The 10,874-nt window shown below is 48.3% G+C and overlaps 1 protein-coding gene across 1 annotated transcript; it reads right to left on the bottom strand.

Annotated features, from left to right (window-relative positions):
- Positions 1-1,567: 1,567 nt before the first annotated feature.
- HOXD3 (homeobox D3) lies at positions 1,568-5,628 on the bottom strand. Its single transcript, XM_019022471.4, has 2 exons — positions 5,004-5,628; positions 1,568-3,153 (listed from the first exon to the last, which is right to left on the bottom strand). Exons 1-2 carry the CDS (start codon positions 5,542-5,544, stop codon positions 2,396-2,398), a joined length of 1,299 nt encoding a protein of 432 aa, XP_018878016.1. The 5' UTR covers positions 5,545-5,628; the 3' UTR covers positions 1,568-2,395.
- Positions 5,629-10,874: the final 5,246 nt, after the last annotated feature.

Raw genomic sequence — 10,874 nt, 5'->3', positions numbered from 1 at the left:
TGGAGAGGGAGCCCCTGCTCCCACACTTCCTTGGAGCCTGAGTGTGAGAGGAAGCTAATGTCAGCCGGGCTAGACACCGTTTAAAGTCTAATCCATGAAACCCTAAGCCGCAAATGACACTTGGGGCTTTGCAGACACCCGCAGACTCAGCAGATACTCCTGCGGTAACACACTGTGCTGGAAAACGCCTGGAGCCATGACACATTATGTATTTTTATTATTATTTATGGTAGGAAGAGGAGATGAGGGAAAATCGGGCTGAATCTAAGCAGCCTGACAATTCAGCTAGTTAATATTTAGCCAGTTAAGAAAGGTGGTTGTAATCCCTGCAAGGCAGTGAGCTCTCCTTTGATTTCTCTAATAGCTTAAAAAATACTTTCTTACAAGACAATTAGAAATTCTGCCTATGGATGCAAATTTCATAGAAAACAATGTTAAGCCTTGAAAGTGGGTAAAATGTGCCTTCGATTGAAGTCATTTATTCTGTTGATACACTTCTACAACATATATATTTTAAACCTGTTCAGATAAAGTGAAATTTAGCAAAAGGATATCCCCTCCCACCCCCAAATCTAACATGCCATTTTAAAAACAGCACAAAGGAACAAGGAAACTAAATATTATTTTGAGCCATCATTACTTAGTGAAATACAAACATCCAAATAGAAACGATTGTTGTTCCACCAGAAGATTAGAAGTTAAATTATTTCCACACAATAGGAATTTCACTTCGTGTCATCGGGGATGTAGTAGGAGTTGCATTATTTGTCAAACCAAATAGAGATGCGTGGGCTGACTTTGCTGAAATACAAAAGAATTGAACCTTATCTGAAGGCGTTTTCTAAGTGGCCCCTCCCATAGAAGCCGGGAAGTTGTCCACCCCTAGCAGAAGCCACATTAATATTTACAAAATGGTTATAAATTCTTGAAGACATTTTTGCCCATTTTGTATAAGAAACAGGAGTAAACAAGGTGTTTATACTTGTTATGTTTCATTAATGAAACTTTTATTACTTTACATCTTGGGGAATGTTTGTTTTCTTTAGAAATGAACTAATGATCACTACAAAGGAAGAATTCATGACAGCATTTCCTAGAGAAAAAGCTTAGGTGCGCGTCTCCAAATGATGGTTTCTTTTTCTACACCTTAGCTTTTTCATAGCTCAATTCTTCTTACAACTTCTCTTGTGTTTTTTCTTTGATTGTCAGTTTTCTTTCAAAGTTTATTTTTTGTTACTTAATGCAGAAAAGTGAGCTCTGGTCTCCCCAGTGTAAAAGTCGATTGTGTCTAGAAAGAAGGTAGTAAAAACAGCAAAGCAGGCGCTGCTTTCAAAAAGCCCTGCCCAAATCATCCTGCCCAGAACCTTTTTAGGTTTGCATCCTCATTTCCCCCTCCCCTAATTTCAATAGCTGGAAAGTAATCAAGTATCCCCAGAACCAATTTATGCACTAGACTCCAAATAAATAAAATATTTTTTTCAAAGTGTCAGTCTGTTTCGGGGATTGTGCGAGATAAAGGCATAGTGATCTGCTTGCAAGTGTGCATGATTAACACAGATACACTTCCGACTGGGAAATTTTTTTATTCTAAATATTTGTTCCAATAGTACCAGACAATTTGAAATCAATAAACTGTGGTGAGGACTGTGGTTTTTGAGAAATGACCAAAGTGTGTTGTGCCACGCCACCGGGCTTCCTGACTCTACCCATGAAGGACAATTTGCGGTCTTAATCCTTTATGTCAACTACAAACACCAGCCACGGTTACGACTGTTCAAAACTACTCTCTCAACTAGTTCAGACCAGGGGGACTAAGGAAGTGAAATGTGGCCCCCACGGCCTGGAAGCGAATTCCTAAGCTCGGCTGGATAAATCTACAAATATACACATAAATACATTCAGACAAGGATAAATAATCAGGGAAACGAAATGACTCGCTTCAAATAATAAATACAGATAGTTTAGTCCGATGCAATCCTTACGGCACAGGAAGGAGAATATAAATTAAGGTCTCTGAAACTAAGCTAGACGCGGGCCAGGCCCAAGACTCTCCAAGCTCTGGTCCCTCTGCAGGGCGCGCCGCCGATGGGTCTCAGACTTACCTTAGGGACACCATTACCAGACTGGAGTCCCTTGGTCCGCAGTATGTGGCACTGTCAAAATTACAGGAAAGGATCCTTGCGGCTGATTTATGGCGAGTCACCCAAAGGAAGACGCCCATGGAGGGGAGGCCCGGTCGCCTGCGCCTCCGCCGCTGGAGGCCTGAGACCCGGGAGGCGGCGGCAGGGCAAGAGCGGGGAAGGGGGTTCCCGAACTGCCCCGCGGGCCCCACCCGCTACCCCACCACTACAGCAAGAGAGGTAATTTTGCCGCGAGTTCGGGCTGGCGGCGGCCGCTACAGATGCGTCAGTTTGGGAGCCTCCGGCAGTCGTCCCTGAGACGAGTGGTGGGCCGAGAGATCTGTGTAGGTGGGATGAGGGTCGCAAGGTCCATGGTGGTGGTTGCCTGGAATCTGCGCGGCGCAACTGTAGTCCACGCTGGCCGACGACGGGTGCGAGAGGTGGCCCAGGTTGAAGACAGGCCCGGACGCGGGCGCCATGGACTCGACGAAGTTGCCGCCCACGTACACCGGGCTGCCCTGCAGGTTGGCGCTGGCGAAGCCGCCGCCGTTGCTCGCCATGGGATGGGGCTCGAACTCCGGAGCTGCGTAGCGCTTCTGTTGTGGCAGGCAGCTGCTGAGTGGCGCCGTGTAGGCGGCCAGGCCGTACATATTGGGCTGTGATTTGGCGAAAGCAGGCGGCGAGGGCGCGTCGTAGGCCAGGCCCGGCACTGGCGGCAGCTGGCCGGAGTAGGCCACGTGGCCAGCGGCGCCGCCGAGCGGTGGGCTGCGCTCAGGTGACTGGCCAGCCGGCGAGTGCAGGATGCCCTTGGCCTTCTGGTCCTTCTTGTACTTCATGCGCCGGTTCTGGAACCAGATCTTGATCTGGCGTTCCGTGAGATTCAGCAGGTTGGCCATCTCCACGCGGCGCGGCCGGCACAAGTAGCGGTTGAAGTGGAATTCCTTTTCCAATTCCACCAGCTGCGCGCTCGTGTATGCCGTGCGTACCCGCTTGGATGCTGGGCCTGGCGGGCTCTTGTCCTCGCAGCTCTCTCCTGGGCAGGGAGGGAGAGAGGGAGGGCGCTGAGCGAGTGGGTGGGGACCCTCAGGACTGGAGAGGGGTGCTTCCCTGGTTCTCTTTCCCTCCTCCCTCCCCCCACCTCCAATCCTGGCTGGGGAGGGGAAGGGCCGTTTGAGAGGTATGATTCCAAGGGGGAATTCACCTACCTACCAACCCCCTACTAGGCCTACCTATCAGTCGCACCTGAAACCTCCATCAGCCTTCTGAGATCTAGTTCACTCTGCCCACCCTCTCCCCCGCAGCCTAGTCCATCATCCCATACCCACCCAAAGGCCATGAAAGAGTTTAATGAGAGACCAGGAGCAGCTGGTAAGGCCTCCCTCTGTCAAAGAAGGGCCAGACTCCTTTGAACACTCCTCCCAGCCTCTGCTGCCAGGGGTGGGGTATGGGGAAGGAAAGGAGGAGGAAATAGCTCCAGCCTGCCTTGCTTAGGAGCTGGCCCCTGGGCAAAGCCCCCCACCAACCCCCAGCAAAGTATGGGAATGGAGATCTTGGCGCCCCACTGCAGCCCAACTGCACTCAAAGCCAGGGAGGTGACAAACCAAAAAATAAAAAATAAAAAAAAACAAACCAAACAAACAAAAAAAACACTGCCTGGGTATTTTAGGGAGTCCAAGGCCAGGCTGGAAGCATTTTGAGTATTCACAGTGCTAGGAGCAGCAGCCTCAACACTGGCTTTTACTACCCTGCCACCTCTCAGCTGCTTGTCCACTCCCTCCCAGGGAAGACAAATGGATTTCTCCTGGGAGGGAGGGCCTGAGCCTGCAGCTGAGGAAGGAGGGGCAGGAAAAAGAGGTTGCAGGCAGGATAATACCTTCCCCCTAGGAGCAGCAGCCCCAGAAAGCATCTGGCAAACCAGATCCCTGATAGCAAGCCACACCCCAGGCCCCAAACTTGCCCTGGACCTGGAAGTAAGTTCATCTACCTGAAGATAAACCACATCAGATACCACAAGGTCAGAAAATTTCAGGAACCAAGCAGTCTAAGCAGAGAAGGAACAGCCCTCAGAGTTCCTGGCCATGCCTATCTTCTACATGCCCTGGGTGGACCTAGAGAAGGCCCCAACTGGAGGGGCTCCCCTTCCAGTTAGAGAAATCCAAGGCTGTTACTGTCTCCCAGAATATCCTCTCCTACTAGGACAGGCACCTCCCCATTATGGATTTGCTGGAGTGGGAGAATTGGGCTGAGGTGGGCCAAATAGAGACTCATGGTTATGCTTAGCAGCCCCTAAAGCCAGACTGACTGGATTCAAATCCACCACTTTGCAGTTTCATGATCTTGGGCAAGTTGCCTATCCTAACAGTTTTCTTATCTGTAAAATGGGGACGTTATCATATACCTACCTCAAAAGGTTCTTTGAAAAATTAAATTAGATAATGCTTAGAAAGTACTTAGTATGGTACTTTCTAAGACTTTAGTTTTTATGAGTTTAAGGGAATGAGATTCGTGTGATATGGGCTATATAACCACCTAGGCTTGGGGATTGTAATACCTATCTTCAAATCTTGAAGAGCTGTTGGGTGGAAGAGGGAACGGAGTTATAATTAGCAGCCCAGGAAAACAGATATGCCCATATAAGGAAGCACTCTCTATTAATAGCTATAAGACCTGTCCAGCAACAGCACCAGCAGCCTGGAATGGAAGGGAGCACCCTGTCACTGCAAGGTCATGACCCCAATCAGGAACACTAAAAAAAAGAACATTTTGACGTGAGTAGGAGTTTAGACATATGACCTCCAAGGTTGCATTTCCAGCCCTGACTAGGCTTCCTTGGGTCAATCTGGAGGGGGCTTGGTCTGGCAGTAGGCCACCTCAGGGAGCTACCTGCAGTGGCACAGCTGTTCTTCTGCTTGGAGTTCTGTCGAGACTCTTTCATCCAGGGGAAGATCTGCTTGCTGATGGTGGCTGAGGAGCTAGAAGCATTGGGCCCACCTTTGGGCTTCTTGGCAGGCACTCCACCTCCAGGATTGGTGGGTGAAGATGGGGGCAGGGTCGGTGGTGGAGGAGGGGGTTGTGGTGGCTGCTGCTCTGAGTTCAGACCAGGAGGCTGGCTGCCACCACCCCCACCCTGGCTGTTCCCAGTGCCAGGCCGCATGCAGCTGCCATTGAGTTCAGCTCCTTTGTGGGCTGGGGCTCTCAGAGGGGCAGAGCTCTGGATGGAGCAGGCAGAACCTGGATAGTCAGTGTCCAGGGAGCTGGCAGCAGCAGGGGGTGGGTAGGGCTGGTGGGGGGTGCTGTAGCCGTAAGTGTCAGTAGTTTTGCTGTAGCCATAGCCTCCAAAGAGTCCTGGGTTTTCATAGTAAGCAGCCTTCTGCATTGTGCACTCAGGAAGCTCCAGGGCCTGCTGACCCTGCTCAAATAACATTGACTACCACTGTATCCTTCACTGCCACCTCCAATGTCTGCTGAATCCTGAGAGAGCTGGGCCAGCCCCCAGGCTCCAGGTGACCTGTCAGAAGAAAAGCAAGAGGCCCCAGAGGGAGTGTCATTGGCAAGACCAGTCAATATAGAAGGACTAGCCCATGCTCTCTGCTTCCTACCCACTTCATGGTGGGGAGATGGGCAAGGTGCTGGATCTGAGTTTATTTACTTATCTATTTATTTATTAATACAGTGTCTTGCTTGTTGCCCAGGCTGGAGTGCAGTGGCATGAACATGGCTCACTGCAGCCTCAATTTACTGGGCTCAAGCGATCCTCCCACTTTAGCCTGGTATTAATAGCTATTTCAGAGTATTTCAAAGTCCCAGCTATTCTGCAGTATTAATAGCTATTTCAGAGTATTTCAGAGTCCCAGCTACTCTGCAGTAGCTACAGGTGCCCACCATGCCTGGCTACATGTCTTAGTGTTTTGTTTTGTTTTGTTTTGTTTTAGATGGAATTTCGCTCCTGTTGCCAAGGCTGGAGTGCAGTGTCATGATCTCAGCTTACTGCAACCTACGCCTCTGGGTTCAAGCAATTCTCCTGCCTTAGCCTCCTGAGTAGCTGGGATTACAGGCACCTGCCACCACACCTGGCTAATTTTTTATATTTTTAGTAGAGACAGGGTTTCACCATGTTGGTCAGGTTGGTCTTGAACTCCTGACCTCAGGTGATCAACCCGCCTGGGCCTCCCTAAGTGCTGGGATTACAGGTGTGAGCCACTGCGCCAGCTCTTAGTTTTTTTTTTGTTTTTTTTTTTTAGTTTTTTTTGTTTTTGTTTTTGTTTTTTTTTTTGTAGAGACAGGGTCTTACAATGTTGCCCAGGCTGGTCTTGAGTTCCTGGGCCTTGTGATCCTCCTGTCTTGGCCTCCCAAAGTGCTGGAATTACAGGCATGAGCCACTGCGCCTGGCAGATTTTATGAAGTTCAACTTATTTGAACCTCTGGAAGAATCAGAAGGAATTTTTCCTAAATGTAAGAAGAGTTTCCTTCTTTTTAGCTCAACTGTAGCTCTACCTCCAGATACAATTTACTTTCTTCAAGATTGTCCATTTAGCCTTTCTTCTGTGTGGAAAAGTACTTATAGCCTCAGACATTTTGTTGGCTGATTCGCCCACTAAACTGTAAGCTCCTTGCAGGCAGGGGCTGTGTCATTTGTCTACTGTTCCTAACATCCAGCACAGTGCCCTGCATGTAGTTAGTGCAATAAATGCTTGTTGAATAGGTGAATTAATAAGTGGATCAATCAGTCAATCATTGGGTCAGCACAAGGTTTTGATGGGAAATGAAAGTCCTATAACATGCTCAGAACAGCCAGAACTTAAAAAAAAAAAAAAAGGGTCTCCCCCCACCTGGTTTCAAAATTACAGCATCTTGCATGAAAGTCCAGATAGTCCACTTAGCGATGACAGGGTGAAAATCAGCTGAGTAAGCTCTATGAATCAGCAGTGTAAAATCTACAATGTAGAAAACTAGGGGATAAACGCCAACAGGAGGACTTGCAGACTTCCAGACTCATTTTGAGGCTAGAAAATGTTTCTTCTCTTTCATTTACATTTTTCTAGACCTTTTACTTTTGACCTCCCCTACGTTTAAACAGATACCACTGGAAATGGGCAAAGAGATCTAGAATTTGAAATGCATGGAACATGGGTGAATGGAGAATGCTTTATAACTTTATTATTTTTGCCTTGGATCTATTGTATAAATAGATATTATTGACATCTGCTCTGGATAATCTATTCTACCCTACCTCCCACCCAAACCACAACCAGTGAGAGAACCTTTCATGACATGATGAATGGACCCAGAATTAGAAGAAGAAAAAAATGCTAAGAAAAATCCTACCCCTTTTGTATTCCCTTCTTTATGGGGGTTTCCCTTCTCTCCCTGCCTCCCTACTTCTTCTGAAAGGCTCCTAAAGAGTTAAAGTATAACTAATACCATTCAATCACTTTGTCTGTTTGATAAAGAAAACTCATAGGTCAGCACCCTGGTCTCAATTCTTGATCTGTCTTTCAGGCAACTTTCCTTCCTAGTAACTCTCCCTGGCTTCCATCCTGGTCATCGTGATGTACCACATCATCTAGACAGCTTATGTGGCCTAATGGATTTGACCACAGGTACCAAAATGATTCACTAGTTTTCCCTCCACCTGCACCAAACAACCTAACCCAAATTTTAAAATTCTTCTAATTAGTCTTTGGTAGGTAGTGTTGTTGCCCTTTTTGTTTTGTTTTGTTTTAGAATATGAGTGAGTATGCCATTTGTCTTGATGAGGAACAGGCCCTTAATACCAAGATACTATGTTGTAGAAATTGTTTCCATTATTGTTCTTAAATGTATGTAGGTAGGATATCTACTTAACAAAGCTGGACTTAATTTTTCTTTTGATTAATTTTATATATCATTCTCTTTTAAAAGTTACTGGATATCAAATGGACAGCTAAGTCTTCATTCTGTGACTAATACTTACATATGTTTGCCCCCTGCTGAAGAAAGAGGCACTCTGGATTTGGTTATGTTTTAGGCTTTTCTGGTATCCTGCTTTCAGTCTTAACCCTCTGGAGGCCTAATGGTCACATCGGACACTCAGACTACCAGAACTTGCTGCTGCTCTGTCATTCCATTTACAACTGTGGAAGCAAAACATCCACCCTCCTGCCTCCCAAGTTGACAAAGTTGATCTAGATAGGTGAACCAGTCACGTTAAAATAGCTTACTTAGGAACTGACCAGTTCTTCTGGGACAGATGGCTTTATATATATATTTGCTCCTATGGCATATTCCTAGAAAAAGTTCTGTGTACAGACCTCAAAAGTACAAATATTGGGCATCTTCCTGAAAAACCAGAGTCTGTTTTCCTAACTGTTTACATTGTCTCAAGAAATTTCCCACTCACTGACAATCCACTACCTTAATGTCCATTTCCCCAAAGCAAGAGCCAGTGATGGTGCTGTCCTTACTGGAAATGGCTTTGCAGTCCCCCAAAAATGCAGCTTCCCAAAAGTGATCCCTCTTAAAACAAAACCTGAGAATATAGTTACAAAACTGGTAAAAAGGCTTATTTCTTTTCAGAAATCCCTACTCCTTGTGAACTCTGCTTGAACCTAAAAAGCAGGAACGGGTCATAAATCACTTGGACAATGGTCAACTGTTCAGTGGCTCATCTTTTCGATCACCCCCTCACCCTTTTTTTAAAGCCTTTCTTTTCTCGCCCTTTGGTACCTTTGCTCATTTGGGCTCCAAGACCCAAATGTCTTGGGGTGAAGATGAGCCAGTGTTGGGGGAGGGGTGGTCAAGCAGGGCTTCTCATTTCTTCCAAGTCCTCAGCTGCCCTTTCCTCTCCCTCCTCCTCTCCTCCACCCTCTAGCCCGGGGAACTGGCCAGGGCAGCCTCCCCAAACACCGCCGGCGCCATCCCCTGCTCCTCCTGGGAAAGGGGTGCCAAATAGGTCTGGCTCGCCCTTTCTTGCGGTGCTGGGATGTTGCCCAACTCAGCTTGGAGGCTCAACCGCAGGCCCGGAATACAGGGCCAAACGGTCTCCTGCCGGAAGGAAGGTATTCTCTGAGCGTCCACCGCCCGCTTCCCCGGGCCTGCCGGCCCGCCGCAACCGCTGCGCCTCCAAAGCAGCCGAACCCTGATACTTGCTCACCGCACTTAATTCTACTAGAGATCAATACCTAATATGATACCAAATAAATAAAAGGCGCTCACAGCGACCAGGGTACGGGGTTATTAAGCAGCTGGAGCTCTCACGGTGCATATCAATGCACCTGTCATTGTGGTTTGTAGCAAAATTTATGACTGCGACCACGGCGGCAGTAAACGCTTCGGTAAGGAATGAAAAGAAAAACACTTCCCAAGGCCCGGCACTTTTCAGAAGTGGAAAGCAGGCTCGGCGTAGGAGGCAGCGCAGCAAAAGAATTCCCTACTCCGCACTTTTCCCGCTCTTGCACCCTGCGAGCAGCAGGATTATATAAAGTGACCGGCGCCTGCTTCTGCTAGCAGCTCTGCTCGGCGGTCGGAGGCGGGACGAACGCGCGCAGCCTCGCTGGGGACCAAAAATCTGCTGCCCGTGGTGGCCTCGGACGCCGGGAGGCTAGTCCGACTCGCGGAGGCCGGCTCGGCACTTGCTTGTACGCCGGTGGCAGTGGAAAAGCCGAGGGGGCTTGGGAAGGGAGGGGGCACCAGGCGCCAGGCTGTGACTAGCGCTGCAATCGTCGTAAATCACCGACGGGTAGAGTCAGCCCATCCAAGTTGAAAGAGAGGGGGAAGGCGATGGAGGTTGCGGTCAGTTTCTCTCAAAATCCGCTAGTGCTCGAGCTGGTCTCGGCGCCTCCCCCTGTTTTGCCTAAACCAGGGTCAGAAGCCCACGGATCTCTTTCTGGCGGCCAAGACTTTTGCTGAGCATCCCCACGAATTCACTGGAACCGAGCAACGATTCTCCCTTTCCTGTTGGCTTTGCTACTTCGGGATTCGAAACCACTGGTTTTCGGGTTTGCTCGAAAGGGGACTTCTTTACGTTCCGCCCAAGTTCTCCCGATCTCTAAGCTTGAGCCTCTTTTGCTCTATAAGAAGCCCTGGACGCGCCTTCTAAATCACTCTTATTTAGCCCAGATAACTCAATACTGTAATGCACCCTGTATTTAAGGCACTGGGCTTGCCCCATTAAAGCGCCATAAATTTGAAGGCCAATGATCGGTTTTCATGTAACGGGTGGTAGTTCATACTGAAGTGACCCACTTCAAAGCTGCCCTTTGTTCTATGTCTTGATGTATGAATTTTGAGATGGCCACCTTGAGTTGCAGATGGAAATGTACTGGAAATTATTATTTAAATGATGCCCACTCACCACAATTATGTATGTGTGTGTTTTCTTGAATTTTGTCTTTATCTCTTTTTTTGTAGGCTCTTCAGGTTTCTTTTGGTATCTGTGGAGGCGAATCTGGAACAAAATGGAAAACTCTCAGTAGCAGCCGGTTCTTGCTTACAAACACTTACATGTTGAAGGGCTTTTCCCACTTGAAGGATGTCATAGTCAATGTGACTATTGTATATGGTACCCGTGACCATCCAGACGCCTTCTCCCCAGCAAAACATAGACTCAGTTGGCTCCTGGGGAGCGAGGGCCCCTTTAACGCCAAAATCCATGGCTGGATGGGGGAGGGGAGAGCCCGGACGTGAGGGAAGCGCCCGACCCTCTAGCCAGGTGGGTCAGAGGTGCAGGGAAGCCAATCTGCTCTCCTCCTGCCCCCACCAAATTCTAAATGCTCC

The sequence above is a fragment of the Gorilla gorilla genome, chromosome 11, assembly GCF_029281585.2.
Source record: "Gorilla gorilla gorilla isolate KB3781 chromosome 11, NHGRI_mGorGor1-v2.1_pri, whole genome shotgun sequence".
Classification (NCBI taxonomy): Eukaryota; Metazoa; Chordata; class Mammalia; order Primates; family Hominidae; genus Gorilla; species Gorilla gorilla.
This window is presented reverse-complemented; position numbering and strand designations above follow the sequence as displayed.